Source organism: Parus major, chromosome 7, assembly GCF_001522545.3.
Source record: "Parus major isolate Abel chromosome 7, Parus_major1.1, whole genome shotgun sequence".
Taxonomy (NCBI): Eukaryota; Metazoa; Chordata; class Aves; order Passeriformes; family Paridae; genus Parus; species Parus major.
In genome coordinates this window covers 36,935,872-36,956,645 of record NC_031776.1, presented here as the reverse complement: position 1 = coordinate 36,956,645, position 20,774 = coordinate 36,935,872, and the positions used below count along the sequence as shown (strand labels likewise).

The 20,774-nt window shown below is 50.2% G+C and overlaps 1 protein-coding gene, 1 long non-coding RNA gene and 1 other non-coding gene across 4 annotated transcripts in view; 2 read left to right on the top strand and 1 right to left on the bottom strand.

Annotated features, from left to right (window-relative positions):
- The window catches only part of LOC107207437 (glycerol-3-phosphate dehydrogenase, mitochondrial-like), a 19,303-nt gene extending 5,848 nt beyond the window's left edge, over positions 1-13,455 (bottom strand). Inside the window, exons 1-2 of one of the 2 annotated variants that reach the window (XM_015634503.3) lie at positions 13,355-13,455; positions 3,253-3,360 (exon numbers count right to left, since the gene is read on the bottom strand). In XM_015634503.3, the coding sequence (XP_015489989.1) occupies positions 3,253-3,354 (102 nt within the window). In that variant the 5' untranslated portion in view covers positions 3,355-3,360; positions 13,355-13,455. Of the gene's footprint in view, positions 1-3,252; positions 3,361-3,849; positions 3,937-13,354 lie in introns of those variants that run through there. The other variant, XM_015634504.1, reaches the window with a different exon arrangement.
- A 96-nt stretch (positions 13,456-13,551) lies between these two features.
- LOC107207439 lies at positions 13,552-17,067 on the top strand. Its single transcript, XR_001522756.3, has 3 exons — positions 13,552-13,811; positions 15,045-15,151; positions 16,259-17,067. It is a non-coding gene; the product is annotated as an uncharacterized LOC107207439 (long non-coding RNA).
- Positions 17,068-20,703: 3,636 nt separating this feature from the next.
- On the top strand, positions 20,704-20,774 carry TRNAG-GCC. The gene has a single exon. It is a non-coding gene; the product is annotated as a tRNA-Gly (tRNA).

The window sequence follows — 20,774 nt, the reverse complement described above, 5'->3', positions numbered from 1 at the left end:
CCAGGGAGAGCTCAGAGCCCCTTGCAGGGCCTGAAGGGGCTCCAGGAGAGCTGGAGAGGGATTGGGCACAAGAAAGAAAATTTAAGATTTTGAACAAATCCTAGCATTCCCACTGTTTTTCCCAAGCATGGCAATCCCTGTGGGATCAGCTCAGTCCCCCCAGGCCACGGGGGAGCTGCACTGAGAGCTCACCCAGCTGAGCCCTGGCTGCCAACGCTGCAGCAAAGCTCTGCTCATTACCAGGTGTGGGCAGGCACAGCAGCCCTCAAATACAACCCTAAAACAACCCCCAAACAAACACAGCCCCCAGACACAGCCCCAAACAAACACAGCCCCCAGACACAGCCCCCAGACACAGCCCCAGCTCCCCAGGCACTCTGGAGAGGGGAGGCACACGGGTGAATCCTGATGAGCCTCGGTGTTGACACATTAACGTGTGCCTGCTGGAAAAGATCACTGGAGGAGAGACAAGGTTTGGGCACTTCAGAGAAATTCAGCTTCCACATTATTCCTCTGGCTGAGGAATTGTGTCCATTCCCACGTCCTCCTGCCTCTTGCCCTGCTCTCTCACCAGCCCTCTCAGCTCTAGCACTGCTATAAAACTTTCATAGCCCCAAAGCAAATTAAATACATATAAGAGAATCCCAGGGTGGTTTGGGTTGGAAGGGACCTTAAAGGCCACCCTGCCACTCCCAGACAGCAGTGACAAGCAGGAAACTGGGAACACTAAACACCCTCTCTTGCACGTGTTTTGGCTGATCAAACTCAGTGACACGTGCTCAACTTCCACGAGCTCCAGAGAAGGAAAATCCCCACCTCCAAATTTACTCTGCACTACATTCCCAGGGAAATTTCCAAGCGTATGACTGAACTTCAGGAAAATAACAGAACACCAGAAAAGACAGATTTGGAGTTCAAGAAATACTGGCATCAGTTGGGTTTGACTCCTTGTTTTGGTGTGTTTTTAAACCCATTATTTACAACAAATAGCAGAGCCCAGAGCAGAGTCCCCAGCATCCAGCCCCTGGTATAGCCAGAGTGTGGAGATTAGCCCTGGAATATAAGCAGGGTGATTAGTACCAGGAATTGATATAGATATGATGCATCTTGCTGTCAATTAAATGGGGGAGTGAAGAAAAGCTGCACACAGGGATTCCATCTGCAGTAACGTGATTAGTTTGGCAGTGAACAAGTGTGTTTACTGAAATAAGCAATTGCTGTTTATATCTACAATTTCTCAGGCAAGAGTTCCCTGAATGGTTTTGATTACGCTTTTAGTGAGAGGAATTTAGTTTGGCAGTTTGAATTTAATCATCAAGTTATAAAGTGATCTAGTAATCCATAAGCCAGTGCTCTCGTTAATTTGCTACTGTAAATCTCCAGGTAGGTTTGCAGAGTCAAATTCATCATCCTTATTCATTTAAACAAAAAAATACAGTAATTAAAACTCCCCAGAGCAGACCCTGATGCATTATCATATTATCACACTATTGGATTCACCTTGCTGAGCACTTTCTACTGACCAACAATACACTCATACACCAGGAAGAGCAGGACTGGGAAAGGAAAAGCCACCAGTGGTGTCCAGTTCAACCTGGCATATCCTGGAACACCCCACCTCACACTTGGCACCATCCTGCTTAGGCTGATGCATTAAATAAAGGCCCAGAAAACCAGAGTGCAGCAATTCAGTCAGGAAGCAGAGGATGTGGTACTTCCAGTTCTGTGTCTCCACCAGTGCTGGAAGTGCTGGTGAAACAGCCAGCAAAGGCTCACTGTGCCACCTGGGCCCTGCAGGTGTCCAAGTGTTTGAGGCCAAACCACAGAATTCCAGATTGGTTTGGACTGGAAGGACCTTAAAGCTCATCCCCATGGGCAGGGACACTGTCCCAAGCTGCTCCAAACCCTGTCCAACCTGGCCTTGGACACTTCCAGGGATGGGCAGGGGTGGAATGATACAAACTTTAAGGTTCCTTCCAATCCGCACTGTTCTGGGATTCAACGATTCCATGTCAGTCACATAAATGTGACCCAACATGTCAGCAGATGTGTGTGTACAGAAAAATCAGTTGGGATAAAAGCACAAGTGGTTCAGTCATTTTGACACCATGATCATGCTGTGTAAAACCCTGGGGTTTAATCTGTGTCTGGAAGTTCATAGTGACCACCCATCCCCACAACAATGGGAATTCCCTGAATTCTGGAATACTGCAGACAATACAACAACTGAGCTCTCCAGGTGACTCTTCCCTTCCAACTCCTCTAACTTAACAGTCCTAAAAGCTGCAGCTGCCATTTTTGACAGTAATGAAAAGTCAGGCTGTAAAACCCTGGGATAAAGACTCTGGAGAGAGCATTACCAGCTTGGAGCAAGGCAGGCAGCCCAATGGGGAGCTCATTTGAAATGCTGGGGTTTATTTTCTGCAACAGTATCTGAAGCCATAAGAATCCTGCCTTATCCACTTCCCAGCTTGGCTCCCCAGAAATGACTCATCTCATTCCCAGCTGCTCCTCCTCCTCCTCCCCACAGAAACGGCCAGAAAAGGGATTTAAAGACCGTTGTGGATGTGGCACTTGGGGACGTGGGTCATGGTAGCCCTGGCAGTGTTGGGAGAATGGTTGAACTTGGAGTCTTGGAGGAATTTCCCAACCCAAACAAGTCCATGGTGCAATGATGGAGAAGGGCTCTTGAGAGCACAGCCACTCCAACCCTGCTGGGAGGAGCAGATACCCCAAGGAAATCTGTTTTCTCCAGCAGCAAGATCCAACACACAGACTGACGTGGGGATGTGCTGCACCTCTTTCTGGGCTGCTGCTTTCCTGTGGCAGGTCTCCAACACCACCCTTCCCTGCTGGGGGGATGACTCTGTCCGTGCCTCCCTCACCTGCAGCACAGCCCTGCAGGAACCTCGGCTCACCGGGGCTGGGCTGTGCTCACCAGTGGCAACAGGAGCCTGTCCTACACCTGCCCTGGCACAGACCCTGTCCCCAGCCCTAGGAACCCAGCAGGAGCTGGCACCAGCGCTGTGTTCAAGCTGGGATGTTCAGAGGTAGTGCTGGTGGTTTCATTTCCAGCTTCTAAGCTTGAAAACACTGTCCACACAGTGCTTTTACTTCAGTCTGGGCTTTCCACTCCTCCTGCAACTAAACAAAGCCCAAAGGTCATTTTTTAAACTATTTGTACAAGCCTGACATATGCTCTGACAGATTTTAAGTTTCCTATTTTATCAAAAAATCATAATTAATACTTACGTGTTTGTTTCTATACTGAGAAAATTGAGAGAGGCCAAAAACTGTTGCTATGGCACCTCCTCCAATGAGAGCAGTTCCTTTCACTGCCTTCTGAAATGCCATTTTTTACTGGAAGAAAAGAAGATAAAAATTAATTGGCAGTTTTACCACGTCAGGATCTGGTACACACAGAATAGACCATCTGAAGAAACTAATGACAATGTTATGACAAGTTGAAATTTAGGGTAGCAATGTCTTAATTAGAGATTTTCACTGCAATATTAATAACTTCTAAACAAAGTCTAGACAGAGGCAAGCCAGAGCGCTCTAGTGTTTGCTGAGAAAGCTGAAGGACGAAAGAGTATTTAGATCAGAGAAAATACACACACCCCACAGTGACCCTGGGTATGTGACAGGTACTGCCAATCCCACCCCACGGCAAAGGCAGACCAGCAGCAGCCTGTCCCCAGGACCACCAAACCCTTATCCCAGCACCACAGCACTCTCCACAACACCTCCTTCGGCTCCCTGCCCGTCCCATCCAACTCCTGCTACAATCCCAGCGGGCTAGCAGCAGTTCTGGTGGCAGGACGTGCCCAGCAGCCCAGCCTGTCCTACCCCGGGCGGTGAGGGAGCGATGGGGCGCAGCAGGAGCAGGGCCCTCCGCGAGAAGCAGCAGCACCGACAGGGACACGACGGAGCGACTCGAAAGCGGGGTGGCACTTCACCACCCAGCTCCAGAGGGTTTGAAACCAGCCCTATGTGGGTCAGGCAAATTCTTAATAGACCCAGTGTTCGGACCCTGAATGACAAATTTGCACGGGACTGAGCTGAATCTTAAGCAGGCCCAGCCCGCTCTGTCCTCCCCGGCCCGCGGGGCTGGAGCGGCCTCAGCGACAGCATCGCTCCCCTCTGGGGATCCCGTCAGTGCCCCGTGCACGGGACAGCCCTGGCCGGGCCATTCCCCAGCAGGGCCCTGGCAGCTCATTTAGCACCAGCAAAGCTTAAAGCAAAGGCAGACAATGTGTACAGCCCTGTGCTGCACTCAGCAGGCCCCGGGAGCAGCCCTGGGCCAGGAGCAGGGAGCCAGCTCCCCATGGCAGGCTGGGCAGGAACGGCCCTGGCAGCCTCCCCTGGCCTTTGTCAGGACACAAACACACAGTCAGGGCACTTCACTGAGCTGCTCCTGCACCTGCACATGCTGAACACAAACGTGTTCCCAGGCTGGGACGCCTCAAAGGAGGAAATTCCTGGCTGGGAGGGTGGGACACGTTCCTGGCACAGGTGCCCAGAGCAGCTGGGGCTGCCCCTGGATCCCTGGCAGTGCCCAAGGCCAGGCTGGACATTGGGGCTGGAGACACCTGGGACAGTGGAAAGTGTCCCTGCCCATGGAACGAGATGAGTTTTGAAGTCCCTCCCAATCCAAACCTTGATGTCCTTCCCTGAGCTCTGTGCCTGCAGCACCCTCAGCGTGGGGGAGATCCCACACACAATTTCTGGTGCAGATATTCGATGCAGAGCTGCATGTGTACAAACTGTGTAAAGGATCGTGTACAGGAGGCCAAGACTTGCAGCTTCCCACAAGTTTTTCCAATGAGGGGCATTTATGCTCTTGCAGACTCCCACTACAACTGCCTTTCTTCTATCACATTTTCCATTTATTTCTTACTATGGGCACAAAAAAAGATCAGCTTCATCTTTCCTGGGTGCCGTGACAGGGAGGAGTGAAAGGGAAAGGTGACACAAAAACCCCAGCCAAGGAAGCTCCTGGGAGGGAAGTTACTGTGCAGGTCTGGCCTCAAACGCTACAGCACCTCCACGAAAACAGAGAGGAAGACTATGGATCGTCACAAAGTCGTATCACAAGGTAGAATCCAGGAGAGTGCAGGAAGTGAAAGAGCAGCTGGCACATTCCCATGGCCGTGCCCACACGGAAGGAGCTCAGACAACCGGCATTGCTCCCGTGCTGTGTGGTGACAGGAGTGCTGCACACACCAGCCAGCACTGCGGGACACACACCTCTCCCAAGGCCTCCAGGAGGCAGGAATGACAGCTCAGCTCTCCAGGCAAGGCTGGTGGCAGTACCAGAGTAGTTTCACACCCCTCACGCAGCACCAAGGGAGTCGCTCTGAGAGCCTGAAACCCTCCAAGCGCATGTGCTGGAACACAACAATCCATAGAGCTGAAAAGGAACAAATTAGCATCTTCCAAGGAGCTGTCTCACACGTCTGCAGAGATGCTGGCTTGCAGGAAAACAAAGGGAAGCGTGCCCTTTCCATGCTGTATGAGCTCAGGAGGAAGGGAGATGGCTGAAGCACAATCCATGTTCAGAACCAGGTTTCCTGCAAGCACAGACAACACTCATCCCTGCTTCTTGTCCCCTGGCTTGGACCTCTCCTGGGACTTCCTTTTGGACACCAGGGACACACCTGCCAGAGTTACACCATTCCTATCGATGGAATTTGAGCACAAGGTACACAAACCACTGACTAAGAGGCTCAAAGACTGTCACCTACAGCAGCTTGTCACCTGACGCCAGTCTCACTGCGCATGCAGCCGCTCCAGCCACGCTGAAGTGACATTAGGTGTGCCACAGGGCACGGCTGTCCCACTTTCATCACGGAGGTAGCATCTCTAACAGCCAGGAGGGGACTCGGTGCCCCTGCACAGGAGGATTTCTGGCCTCAGGGCTCCCCACTCCTTGCCTGGCCCCGGGGCGTGTTGCATTAGCTGTCCTCAGAGCTGAGAGCCGATTACAGGCAATCCTCCCGAGAAAGGAACTCTCCCAGGAGACCGGCTGCTCAAATTGCCACATCAATCTTGCTCACCATCCCTAAGAGAAGCTTATTCAGGAGAGAAAGGAAAATAGGGCTTAGCATAAGCTACTCTAGCACAAAGCCAGCCAGGCATTCTGACCAGACTGGTGCTTTTACACCTGGAACAGCTCGACTGCATCCCGGGAACGGCGAGCCCGCGTTTGAGGTGGGAGCAGATGTGTTTGGATGAGGCCGGGTGAGCTCACTGCAGCTGGGCAGAGCCCGGGTACCACCGTGCCAGGCTGCCCAGGGCTCTGCAGGAGGAAATGGCACACGACGTGTCCTCGGCAAAGGAGGACAACCCCAACACTGCCTGGGTGGCCACAAAGCCACAGAGGAACGAGAGGCTCTGCACAGACACTCGTGCCTTTCTGGCCCAGCTCTGTCCCGTTGGGCTGTGGAAGGCTGCTGCTATCCTGTGTCCAGCTCTGAGCAGCATACACCCCAGAGCAGCTGAAAGGGGAAGGAATGCAGTCCGTGTGGTTCCCACAAGGCTGCACCAGGGAAGAGCCCACGCTTACAAACCCCTCCTCTTCTCTGAGCAGGTACTGAAACCTGCCTCTCTTCCATCCTGAGATCAATTCTTGTGGAAGAAATGGGATTTAATTTTAATGAAAATTATAATAGCAACCAGCATGAGAAGCACTACAGTCAGACATATGTCATCTTTCCATCACACAAATACTCTGAATCACCTGTAAAAGCGGTTCAGAGTGTTTTAGTGCTGTCAGTGCCATCTGACACAGTAAATCTGCATGTTAAGCCCTACCCTTGATTTCAATAGGAGCCATAAATGGCACCTTTGGACCCATAGCCTCACCTGGAGAGTGGGCTGAGGTCCCTGACAGACTCTAGAACAAGCTGTGGCAGGAGCAGGAGCCCTTGAGTGGCGTCAGAAGAGCCAGGAGCACACCATGAGGAGTAGCTACTGCATAGAGAGATCTGTCCAAGGAGTTCAATAACCCCAGGGAACAGTTCCCAGGAACAGCTGAGCACTGGTAAAGATTCAGAGGGACATTAGCTCAAACTGCTATTAAAGGATTCATGGTAAGAAGAAATAGCATTTAAACTTGAAAGGACACAAAGGGGTGGGGAGAGCAGTCTACACAAAATGGAAACTACACAGATTTATCAGCACAAGTTCCTGCTTTCAGTTTCCAAGTTAATACAAACCCTAGTCACAGCAAAACTCATCAGAGTCCTTAACCAGCAGCTCAGTCACACTCATTGCACTACAGTGACGTGCAGCAATCACTTCCAGAGGAGTGTCCCACTCCAGATCCCTGCCTCAGTGAGGTCCCCAGGTGACCCTCTCCAGGTGACCCTCCCCAGGTATCAGACCCTGGGCTGGCTGTGTCACAGGCGAGGGCTCCACTTCAGCTTCCACTCCTTACACTGCTTTGCTTTCCACTCCACGTTTCAAACCCAAAAACCTACAAGGCACCACTTACACCCTGGCTTTTAAAGCAGGGATTTCAACAGCGTGTCCCTCATGACAAAGCTCTGCCACCCGCCGCCCTCAGAGGCTGGCACAGCTCCTGGCAGTAACTTGCCTTCCTTACTTCCCGTAATGCCCAGCCCAGCCAGCTGCCCGACTGTTGTCTGGGTGTTCTTGGGAGCTGTGGAACCCACTCCCAGCGGGGCAGCAGGTGGCTGAAAGGGAAGCCCCACGAGTGCCTTTCCCTACTCAGGTACTTCCTAAGTACAAAGATATGGGGCTAGATCTGAGCAGCCCACTGCCAAAACTGGGGGCAAGAACGACAGGAATGAAGGAAGGGCCATGGTGGGGAGTTCAGCCCCAGAGCAGTGAATTAGAGTGAAGCAGGATGGGTGTTCCAGCAGAAGAGCAGGGACAGATGGATCCAGGCTGCAGAGCTGCCATCAGACACGGCTCTGAGCCGCAGAAATTGGGAGGAGAAACCCAATCTGTTATGTCGTACAGCCGTGTGCCTTACGAGGCCATTACCATGGAATCCGGGTGCTTCGCATTCCATTGCAAACGAACACATCTAATAAAGTGAGTCACTCCATGCAAGCCTTAAAAATAGAAAACTTATAATCATCTCCACTACAGTTTGCATAACTTGCCGTTGGCGCAGGAGCATTGTCTGACTTCTTCCTTCCCAAAGCTCCTCAGGTAAGTTTGGGATGATGAGAGGTGCGGACTGATGTCCCTCCGGGCTGAGCTGAGAGCCCTGCACTGCTCCTGCCTGTCCAAAGAGCTGCAGCCCTGCCCTCAGCTCGCTCTAAGGCAGCTCCCATCCCTCTGAAGGACTATGAGGAAGGTGGCCCCGGTTAAATTCTGGCTGGGGGTACTTTCAGCCTTTGAAGCTGTACTGGTCTGTTACCGGCAGTTTCTGGGTGTGTCAATGCAGGAAGTGGCAAGCTAACAAGAAAAAGGGGATGTAACCAGAAAATAGCCCAATTAGCAGCCTCTTAACCGGGTCATCTAGCAAGATGTCTCTGGTGTGCCTTCCAGAGCGTTAATGTTACACAGAACAACTGAAACAGCTGGAAAGGAACTGATTAAAGCTTAAACCAACCCAAGCTGGAGATGCTTCCCCTGCAAGGCAGATTTCTGGTGAGGAACTACACCCCAAGGAAGGGTTCCAGAGGGTCCTAACACGTGTGACACAGCAGGGACACATCCACTCTCCAGAGCCTCTCCTGGAGCCTCCCATGCTCACTCTGCGTTCTCAAACACAGGTTAGGGCATTGCAATTAAAGTCATTTCCCAAGACCACCTCTCCAAGCAAGCCCAGGAACATGACCTGTGACATCCAGACATCTCACAGGGTCACCCCACAGATCTGTAACCAAGCCCAGGAACACGACCTGTGATATCCAGACATCTCACAGGGTCACCCTACAGATGTGGAACGTCCTGCACACAGAATTTAAACTCCCAGTCCCCCCAGGCCACCCTGTGCCGGTAGGTGGAAACCAAGCAGCACTTTACCATATGGGAAAGTCCTTCCCACGCTCCAGTACCGGCAACCAGCTCGGCTCTCATGCCCAAAAGTGGTTGTAGCACTTGTCAGGCACAAAAATAAAGGAGAAACAAAGCAGAAAATAGGTATCCTATCCTCATTCCTCCTCTTGGTCCTACTGCTTCCAACTACTTAATCTGCCTTCTGTACTCAGACACCAAGATATTCCCACCCTGCTTTAGATGACAGAGCAACTGCTGTAAACTCTGACCCACAAGGAACAAACTTTTTTGGCTCCTGACTGTCTGCATTTTAGCCTAACCACTTCTCTTCCTTCTGCTGTTACCCTCCCACTTACAGATGATGAGGGGAAAAGTCTGATGTGTAAATCCCACTTGGAATTCCAATAGCAATAGTCTTGCCAGAAACAGTAGCAAGTTTCTGGGAGTGAGGCAACACTGCAGACAGGGATGGCTGTAATCCCAAGAACTGTATCTAAGGTCTATCAGGAATACAAAGAAACACCAATGTCAATAGGCATTTTGAGCTTTCCTAGCATACAGATATCACAATATACTTATCAAGTTCTGGGTGAAAGTATTTCCATTCCCTCCTGTCCTACTGGAAGGAGTGGGAAGCCTGGTCTCCAGCCTGATCACTGACTAATGTGTGCAGGATGATTTCCATACGTTTGTGTTCTTGTGCCAATGTTGTTTTAACTTAAACTTTTCAAACAGTCACTCTTGCTTTCACTGTTGGTGGGGGTTAATATCAGCCATCACCACACACACAATACAATGACTATAAGCCAATTACTGTCACCAGCAAGAAATGCTCTTGTCAGATACAGTTAATTTATAGCTGTTTCCTTTTTTTTTTCCATATTCTTCATTCCCCTCATTTTTAATGCAGATATTTGAATAGACAGTCTGCCAGTTCAGCTTGGTCCCAATGCTGGCACTTTATCTATGCTTTTCCCTCCACTCCCTAGCCAAAGACTCAAGGAGCAGGGATTAGAAAACAAGGTGTTTTGCTTTTTACAAGATTGGACATATACCTGCACACAAAACAGGAACCTGCTCAAAAAAAAAGCTACAAATTAGGTGAATACTTAGGTGTGGCAAGGAAGTAGCCTAGTTTTATATCCTGGGATACAGATTGAGACCTGATAGCACACGCAAATCTAATCCTGGAGGAGGGGCCTGTGTTCAGAATCACTCTGAAATCAGAACTGATGCTTCGTTTGAGAAGCTTTACAAAACAAATGCAAACAACCCAGTCCAAGACTTTGGACTCCATCCACAGGATCTGGTTGTGATTCGGGGTAAGTTCACCTAGAAACCCCTGGAGACAGAGCTACACGCTCGCTCGGGAACCTGGCTCAGAGAGAGCCATTTAGGGATATGGAATGTTTCCAAAATCAATACTGTGATGTTGTAGAAGAGATCTGATTACAAACTGCCTGTTCCTTACGTAATGAAAGCTGTTTCCTAAAGTGAAGCTTTTTGGAAGAAATAGGCTGCATGTACATTACCAAGAGCTACTTAGTGGAGCCCTAGAGCCCAACAGCTGCTGCTGCAAACAGCTCTGTAGTCTCTGTGCTCTGCAGTGTTTAGCCCAAATGGCTCCAATCTGAGCCACAAACACCCATGGAGCAGTGGAAGTGCAGGAATCCTTCCTTCCTTCAAGGCTGATCTTCCATTTCTGTCCCATTGGCTTCAGCTTTCTTTTTCTACCCTTTAATTTTTATTTCACAGAAGCCCCAGGTTGGGGGAGGTTGGGAAAGCCCTCCAGGATCATGGAATCCAAACTCTGACCAATCCCCACCGTGTCCCCACCCAGAGCCCTGAGTGCCACCTCCAGGAATTCCCTGGACACCTCCCTGGGCACTTCCAAGGCCTGAGTGCCCTTTCCATGGGGAAATTCCTGCTGCTGTCCCCCCTGAGGCCGTTCCCTCTCCTCCTGTCCCTGTTCCCAGAGCCCAGCCTGTTCCCATTTCCCACCTTGGCCGTGGTGTCCCACTCTCCCAAGTGTGCCCAGAGAGGTCCCAGTGGGGTGGCAGGGACAGGGATCAGCACCCTCATGCTCACATCCTGCGCTCCCATCGGCTGCAGGAGCACACCCACGATGACACAGCTAATCCCAGGAAAAACGCAGCTTCCAACTTCAACCTCGAGGCCAAGAACACACAGTGGCTTCCTTAACCTGTATGAGCAGGCTGGCAGAGCTCTGGTTGAGACTGAGGGTACACAGCCCATAAAAAGACAAAATACCTGCCCAGGTCCCATTTGCCAGCACACAAACAAGCAGCAGCACAAGGAAGAGATTGCCTAACTGAGCTACTTGGAAATGCCAAGCCCTGTTTTGAAACCATCCACTACGAGTGGAAGGTGAAAGTCACAACTGCAAACTGACAGCAGAAAATGCACATTTCTTTCAAATATTTGCTAAAGCTTGCAGAGACTTGTGTAGAGACAAAGCAGGCAGCAGCAAGGAACCTGTAGGAGCTGTCCTTTGGAAACCTGCTCCACGTGAATGGCCTCTGCACTGACCACATCCTGCCAGCTTCCTCAATTCCTGTCGGGGACAGCCAGCAGGTAGAAATGGATCTCTAGAGAAAATACTATATTATGCAGCAAGGTCTACTTCAGAAAGTTGTTATTATTACTGTGCTCCTGGGCACACACATAATTAGGCAAAACAAATTGTAAATCCATACATATACAACCAAAGTAATGCTATAAATTGGATACAAGGGGTGGGAATCATTTTTTTATGCACATTTGTGCATAAAGAACTTGTAAAAAACTTGTACACAAGCGTACACACTTGTACTCAAAACTTCCATCCAACTTCAGACTAAGTAAACTGCCAATTGCCTAACCTTAAAATGAATAATATTCTAGATATTGCTATTGAAGGGGCAATACTGGACTTTACATATTAACACAGAAAGATCCTGAAATATCAGACCAAGTCTTTACTGGCTGAGCAGTCACTGCTCATCACTGAAAATTCCTGAGGAACTGTAACCATGAATAAGTGAGGAAAAGAAAAGGGTGGGAAGGAGCAGGGAAGATTAGAAAATGCAGCTCCTTTGGAGGGGAGGAGAGCCCCTGCTTCCCAGCAGCAGGTGAAAGGAGCTGCTTTCAGCACACTTTCTGTACTACCTGGTCACTGTAACACAAGAGGAAGTCAGCTAGGGCGTGAATCTGAATTAAATTTGAACCCAAGCTCTCCATACACACATTTGTATCTTTTACTGTAGAATCAGGCTTACCAATATGTACTGACTCCTGAATAGAGGTAAGAACCCAGAGAAGTTTAGGACACCGAGCAATGGTCCCACGAGTACGTTTAGTGGAAGCAGAAACTTACTTCCATTGCACAAAGTTCAGTGTAACTACAGCTGTGCTATTTTTTACCAAGAATTCAACGGGTTTTTTTTTTTTTTATAATGGGAGATATTATTTCTATCAGCTCCGTCCAAGAATAAAAATATAGTTAACGAGCTCTGCAACCTCCTTATTTATTATATATAGACACCTCCAGGCACACAGCAGCTGTCCTGGACAGGGAGGCTCTGGACCTCTTGTTGTGGGACATTGTCAGGGAGCACAGGGATGACCCACACACAGGACAGCTGCCAGGGGCTCTGCACCACTTCTGCAAAACTGACACACTCTCCTTTTCTTGGGTTTTTTCTTTTTTTTTCTCCATCCAAAAGCTTAAATAAAACAGGGGCAAGAGGCTGAGAGCACTCGGTAGTGAAAGCTGCTGAATAAGATCATAGAATCATGAAATGGTTTAGGTTGGAAGGGACCTTACAGCTCACCCCATCCCAGCCCAGCCATGGCAGGGACAGCTCCCACATCCCAGGAGCTCCAGCCCCAGTGTCCAGCCTGGCCTTGGGCACTGCCAGGGATCCAGGGGCAGCCCCAGCTGCTCTGGGAACCTGGGACAGGGCCTGCCCACCCTCACAGGGAAGGCTTTCTTCCCCACATCCCATCCACCCGTGCTGTTCTTGAGCCTTACTCACAGAAGGATAAAATCCCAGAATGGTTCGGGTGCGAACAGACCTTAGAGATGCTCCAGTGCCGCCCCTGCCATGGGCAGGGACACCTTCCACTGGACCAGGCTGCTCCAAGCCCCAGTGTCCAGCCTTGGTCCGGATCACTCCCCGGGCTGGGGCAGCTTCTCCGGGCCCGGGGAAGATGCGGAGGAGAGGCAGGCAGGATGCTTTTGATACCCGTTTAGAATAAAAGGCAGCTGCAGCGTTCACCCGCGGCTGCACCGCGCTCCCGAGCCGGCCCCGCTCCCTCCATCCATCCCAGCCGCGCTCCGCAGCCGCCCGGACACGACCCCACAGGCACTTACTGCGGCAGCCGCCGAGCCCGCGTCCTCTGCGGGCTGCTCGCCGGCCGGCGGCAGGAAAAGAGGGGAGGGCGGCTCTCTCCCTGCCCGCCCTCCGCCTGCAGCAGCCAGCCAGGCTCCCCCGAGCTCCGCCTCGAACACCGCCGGCACCTCCCCGCCCTGCTCCCCGCCCGGGGCCGCCGCTGGCCCGCCGGAGGCCGCGGGAGCGCCGCCGATGCGGCCTGGGCCCGCGGGGACGGGCCCAGCGCGGCCTCCGCATCCCCGGCCTTGCGTGACGGGGGTCGCCGCCCATGGCGGCCCCTCCCCGGGGCTGCGCCGCTGGCGGTACCGGAGGCGGTACCGGAGGTCTCAGGCCCACGCGTGAGGCCCGGCTCCACCGCAGATCGTGGTCTTCAGCTGTCTGGGTGTCATTTCAAGTCAGGAAACAACTGCAAGGATTGGATTTCATGAGTTCTGCAAAGTCAGTGATATTCAGTCACTGGTGATGGGAGCAGTGTTTATCTGGAACATTAGTGCTCTTAAAAGGGGCTAAAATCTCGAGCGGCAGCTGGAATTAGTAGATACTCCAGCTTGGAAACTGTCAGCTGAAGAGCAAGAATTGAAAATAGAAGGAAAAAGACTGGAAAATCATTCCTTGTTTTCTAAGGATATGGTTTTAGGGCATGTGTTTTTTGGAACACGTGAGAACAGAGGAAGAGTAATTGGGATATGAAAAATAAAAGGGATTTAAATGCAGTGTGTGGCAAATAATTTCATCATGATCCAACACACACAAGTTCTGGATGTGATGCCTACCCATATACGTGTTCTAACGTGGCACTATATGTTGTTTCATCCATCTCTAACAAATATTCATTACAGAGCTAGGAGAATCCTCTGTCCTCCCACCCCTCAAAGCAGTTGTCTACCCAGATGTAGCTGCACTGTCAGTATTAATATATGACAAATTTTCATTGGTACAGAGCTGTTTATGAGTGCAAAATATATCTATAGCTGGTTTCTAAGTGAACATTAATTGCACCCCAGCACTGCTGTGTCTCATCAGCTTTTTCCAGCCTGCAAAATCTTGAAGGGGGTAGAAAATGAGAGTGTTGTACTAGTCTCCTCGTAAAAGGAAAGTGAAAACTTCACAAGGATCACTTTCCAAAGCAATGTCACTTTCCAGGTACAGATTCTCCCCACTTGCATGGTGCAGTTACCAATACACAGGGATGGGCTGTTCTCTTCCCTACTTTAGGCTTCTGTTCAACTACTTTTTATCTTAGTTACTGATTGTTTAAGACTGTACTTTGTAAGTTTGAAGAGTGAAAGAGTTTTACAAGGTTAAGTAAAAAAATGAGATGCCTGAAAATATTGCAAAATTCATCCCTCTCAAGTCTGTTATTTATTTAATGCCTCGATGAAAATATTACCTCCAAAAGTCTCTGTGCATGTGGCTTGGTCCCTGGGACACCTGCCAAGACAGGAATTTCAGATGCCTGAAATCATGTGCTCAGCAGGTGTAAAGGTGTAAATTGCGTGCAGGGAGAGTTCACCCTTTGTCCTTAACCCCAGAGGCAGTTTCTCTTCATTAGCAAGGGAAGATGGGGAAAAAGATCATCATCGTTTCCTGACTGCATGCCAAAGTTATGTATCATAAGAAGAAAATCTGTTCATACATTCACAAATATGTTTTCTCCTAATCTGTCTTCAGGAAAATGCCTTTGTGAGGAGCAAGAGTGGTGATTGCAGGAGAGCTGGGACAAAGGGACAGAGCAGATACAGGATTTCTCTGCTGGGATTTTTCCAACAGGATCCGTGGTAGGTCCTCTGGTTTGAAAATCCAGGTACTCAGTCGTGGCTGTGATTAGCCATTTAAATCGTTCCCATCTCGGCTGTGGGTGTCAGGTGTCACTCCAAGTACAACCCTGTGGCTTTCCCACCCATGCTCAGTTTACCACTGGACCAGGACGTGTTGCAGGTGTTCAGGAATTTCCCCTGCACTGCAGCAGATAAATCCATCCGTGTTTGTGTGTTTGAGGCACAGAAGGTGGCTCATTTTTCTATTATGATGTGTTATCATCACAATTAGGTCTGATTGTTTGCTGTCCCATCAAGATCCCACACAGAAACAAGTGCAAAAATTGCAGTTGTAAAAGAGTGAGGTCACGGGTCACGTTATTTGTAGCAGAAAAACCCCATAATTAATTGGCCTCTCCCTGCCATGGCAGCACAGGAGGGAATGGAAGGAAGGGACGTGGAGCATCCGTGTTTTTCTGGGGCAAAGAGCCAAGCTAGGTCTGATGGACAACATTCCATTGGTAAAGAAAAGAAGAAGGACAGTATCTTTTAGAAAGTGAGGCTGCTTGGACTAGTCAAGAGTAGTTATTTTCTCATTAAACATTTAAGGAGCTTTGCTGTGGCAGGAAATACGAAGAAACTGTCACATTTATTTTCTCTGTATGTGCTGGAGTGAGAGGCTGTATTCAGCAAAAGCAAGGCAAAAGGCTCTTCAGCATTTGGGCTGTATTATTTTTTCTCCTCAGACAATGACAGATGAAAACCAGTCCTGGTGACTCTACATGTCTAGTGTTTATCCAGGTATTTTCTTCATTGAATTGATTAGGAAAAGCTTAGAAAACCTGTTCAGAGACATATACAATGACTTTAAAATTCCCAGCCTTTAGTGAGTAAATTTAGTGAGTAAATCCAGGATTTGAGTCTCCTGTTTGCTTTTGATGCCCATTTCCCTGGCATTGCCTGCTGATGGCTTTCTTTTGGGACACTTCAGACAGGATTTGGGATGAACAGTTTCAGGGTGGCCATGCATTTGTAAGGAACTTACAGATTGCCAGCAACATCATCAATAATTGTGCAGGGAAAAGTTACTTTAAATAACCACATACATCATTGTCAATTTGGTTTCAGTGACCTTTTGTGATCCAGAACTATTCCATTGAAAGAGAAAGGATATTGGAAAATCCCTGAGAGCCTGGTATCTGGAACAATGAGCATTTCTGGATGTGGGTGGCTCCTCTCCGTGTCCGAAGGCCGTGGTGGGGATATCTCACCACATCTTCCCTCAGCACCATTTTGGCCACGCCAGCCATCCTGTACCTTCCCTGGAATTTCAGATTATGCCTTTTCATCTACTGAAATATTCCTCCCTGCAGATTTAAATAATTAATTGGGACGTGCCTAGTGGGTCTTGAGCTAAACTTCAGAGAGGCAGCAGATATGTGTGACCAAGTGACCTTTTGCTGTCCTGCTCGTCCCCGCGCGCTCGCTGTGCTCAAAGGGACGCTGTCAAAATTGCTAGGCCTTAAAACTTTAACCCGCACTGACAAGTTGTTCTACATTATAAGTCTTCCCTAAAAGATTACCACGATTGTTTTGTTTGTTTTGTTCCAACCATCTTTGCTGAAGGCTCCACAATACGGATTCATTTGTCCTTTTGGGTAGGTGGATATTTTTAAATGCCCGGCTTATTCCGTGACCTGTTAAAATCGAGTTGATGTGCGTGTGCTCCACTCAGCGGAGAACTCGCCGGGGATGGAGCGATTTCTCTGCACTCTGGAACAAGAGACAGGAATGCACTTGGGAAGCCTTTCTGGAGAGGCTTTGAGAAGCCATTTTGAAGGGCCTCTTGTTATCTTCAGTGCTTCGGAAGTCATGACTGGACTTGCCTGTGATACAAAGTGTTGTGTACTTGTTAGTGAAACGCCAGCTGGTTCTTACACAGGGGTTTGCTCTTTCATGGTGCTCTGATTTACTCATTAGGCTTTATTTCTAAGATCTCCATTTACAGAATCACAGGATCACTGAGGCTGGAAAAAGCCTCCAAGGCCATCAAGTCCCAGCTGTGCCCGATCCCACCATGTCCCCACCCAGATCCCTGAGTGCCACCCCCAGGAATTCCCTGGACACCTCCAGGGATGGGCACTGCAAACCTCCCTGAACACTTCCAAGGCCTGAGCGCCCTTTCCATGGGGAAATTCCTGCTGCTGTCCCCCCTGAGCTGCCCTGGCCCAGCCTGAGGCCGTTCCCTCTCCTCCTGTCCCTGTTCCCTGCCAGCACAGCCCGACCCCCCCNCTGAGCGCCCTTTCCATGGGGAAATTCCTGCTGCTGTCCCCCCTGAGCTGCCCTGGCCCAGCCTGAGGCCGTTCCCTCTCCTCCTGTCCCTGTTCCCTGCCAGCACAGCCCGACCCCCCCGGCTGTCCCCTCCTGCCAGGGAATTCCAGAGAGGGAAAAGATCCCTCGGGATCCTCCTTTGCTCCAGCCTCAGCCCCTTCCCAGCTCCCTCAGCTGCTCCTTTAGGTCATACATGGTTTAACACAGCTCCATGGGAAGGGGTGACTCAGAGCCAGCAGTACAGGTGCAGCTGTGCCATCACTTCCCCATTTTCATGTGCCAGGACAAGGATCGATCCAACACCCATTCATACAGCCACAGTCCCTCCATGTGGCATGGGAACACGTGTCCATGCCAGCAGGCAGGAGGGAAGGAATGATACCCACTGGCCACACCCCAGGTAAGCCACACCTGCACTTTTAAGCTTGATTTGAGCTGATTTACCACTGCCTATCAACCTGACCTTGTTCCTATCACAGTGCACCAACTGAACTTGGGGAGAGGGGCTGTGGGTGGCCCTGAGCTGCAGCATCCTCCTCAGAGGGACACAGCAGAGTCAGCAGAAACACCTGAAGCTCCTGGGCTCTGCTCTGTCAAGCCTCAGCCAGAAGCAGGGACACCTTCCACTGTCCCAGGCTGCTCCAAGCCCCAGTGTCCAGCCTGGCCTGGGACATTCACAGGGATCCATGGGCAGCCACAGCTGCTCTGGGCACCTGTGCCAGGGCCTCACCATCCTCACAGGGAAGGATTTCTTCCACACAGCCAACCTAAATTTCCCCTCTGTCAGTGTGAAACCATTCCTCCTTGCCCTCTCACTACAGCTCCTGGTGAAGAGTTCCTCTCTGGCTTTGTACACCCCTTCAGATACTGGAGGTGTCTGGGAGGTCCCCCTGAGCCTTCTCCCTTCCAGGCTGAGCAGCCCCACTTTCTCAGGCTCACAGGGGAGGTGCTCCAGGGCCCTTACCAACTTTTTAACTCCTCTGCTCTTCCTGCCCCTTACCAACTTTGTAACTCCTCTGCTCTTCCTGCCCCTTACCAACTTTGTAACTCCTCTGCTCTTCCTCACTCTTACCAACTTTGTAACTCCTCTGGCCTTGCTGCTGTCCACTGGGGGCACAGAACAGATCCGTCTACACTGGAGCTTGGGTGGGAATGTTCTCCCAGCCATTGTGATGACTAACACAAGGAACCCCTTAGAACTCCTTTTGTTGGAGTAGGATTCTGATTCCTACTCAGCTGAACCGATCCTGTGAGATTTTCAGCAGTTCTGAGGCCCTGGACCACCATTTCTAGTATTGCAGCTCTCGATTTCTGCCCTGTTCAGCACCCTCCTACTCACAGTCAGTTCTGAAGTGTGAGCCTGGGTCACACAGCTTGGGAACAGGTTCCCAGAGCATGTTCTGGAGTCACATTTGGGCCCCTGGGAGGCCTGGGAGTTGCTGAACTCTGGATGACAGAATTCCCTGCAGGACATCAGCCAACACTCCCAGATGTTCTGAGCAGATGTAGAACAGTGTAATGGACATGAGACATGTTCTCTGAGTTATTCACCATGAGTGCAAGGACAGTTCCATCTCTGCTCTGGGAAGGAGCAGTGCGAAGTCTGTCACTGCAGTGGCTCTGTGCAATAATTCTCCAAGGAGTGGCGCAAGCAGCGTGTTCTGCTCTGCCTGCCCCAGAGAGCAGAGGGGCACTCGGGGACAGGGTTCAGAGCTGGCCTTGCCAGTGCTGAGTCACCCATTGGACCCAGTGATCACAGAGCACTTTTCTGACCTCATCCAGCCCATGGTTCTTTGATTCCATGATCCTCTCTGAGGACACGCTGCTGGGTCCCATGTGGACGTTGCCAGATGTCCCTGCCTGGCAGAGCCTCAGCTCACCAGGAACGAGAGGAGGTGGGAGAACTAAAGTAGGGGGAAACCTGCTCATGGCTGACTTCCAGACACAGTAAAATGGGGAATTAGGGGCTTCTCAATATGAATATTTTTTGCCTAAATAAATTCCTTGGGCTGTTTTTGGTCCTGAGCTTGTGTGAGAAAACTGTTTTCCTAGGCTGACTAATCCAGCCGTAAGCAGCAGCCTAAATAATAGTCATTACTTACAGTTTTAATTATGCTGCCTTCTGCCAGCAGAAGCTGAGAAGGAGCGGGAGGTGTGCCGGGTTGTTACATTGTGGTGTTCATGCACACCCAAACACAGGACATGGAGCATGCCCTGCAGCACCAGGGCACTGGTGGTTGAGGCAGAAGACCCCTGTGTCCTACCTGTGCAGAAGTGGGTGGCTGTGGCTGCAACTCCTGCCCTGGCAGTGTTCTGCGGATGTTCCCATGTTCTGTACACACATCTTGATGTTCCCTTGACATGAAGCACTCATTGCAGCTTTTCCTTGGACTCTGGCTCACATGTGGCTGTTTGTGGGAGCGTGTCCAAGGCAAACTGAGTGTCAGGAGCGTGCATCATTTATTTTGGGACACGGCATGGCCACATCACAGCAGAAGCACGGGCTCACTATTGACATTAGCACACGCAGCACAGCGTGCTGGAACAGCATCACCTGGCACAGACACCGTCTTGAGCACAGTCTGATGATTCCTTTGTGGATCAGCTGAGTCTCTGCGTGCTTAACCATTGGCCTTCCCTGGTAAAGTCGTTCCAGCATGGAAAAGGAATAAAAATACACATTTGTAACTTTGTCTGAAAGCTTTAAATGTTAAGAATGATCGTAGAACCATTTAGGTTAGAGAACACCTTTAAGATGGACTCCAACCATAGTACTAGGTGTAAAGAATCTTGGAAACTTTTACCTGTAACCTCCTGAAGTTCTTCCATTAAATCACTCCTTGCTAATTCAATGAATAGTATTAGTTTATCCCTGATACAAACAGAATGCTTAGAAATGAAAGAAGTTTTCAAAGAATATGGTGAGAAAAACAAAAAGTTTTAAAAATGATTACTGAAATAATGATTAGTGGCATCTGTGAGAGATGATTAAGACCAAAACCAACGGTCAGGACAGACTGTGTGGGGTGTATGATGGGTGCATGATACACTTTCCCAGGTTTTTTTTAAATCCGTTAGAGGAAAGATATACAACGGTTAACGCTGACTTTTAAAACAGTTTTTCCCCTGGGAATGACGGCTGAAAGCGCTGTGTGAGCCGTGGGGCTGGGACACAGAACGGAGCGGGTGGACATCGGTGACACCGCTCCTTCAGCCAGGGGCGGGGGGAGCGGATCGAGCGTGCATTGGTGGTTCAGTGGTAGAATTCTCGCCTGCCACGCGGGAGGCCCGGGTTCGATTCCCGGCCAATGCA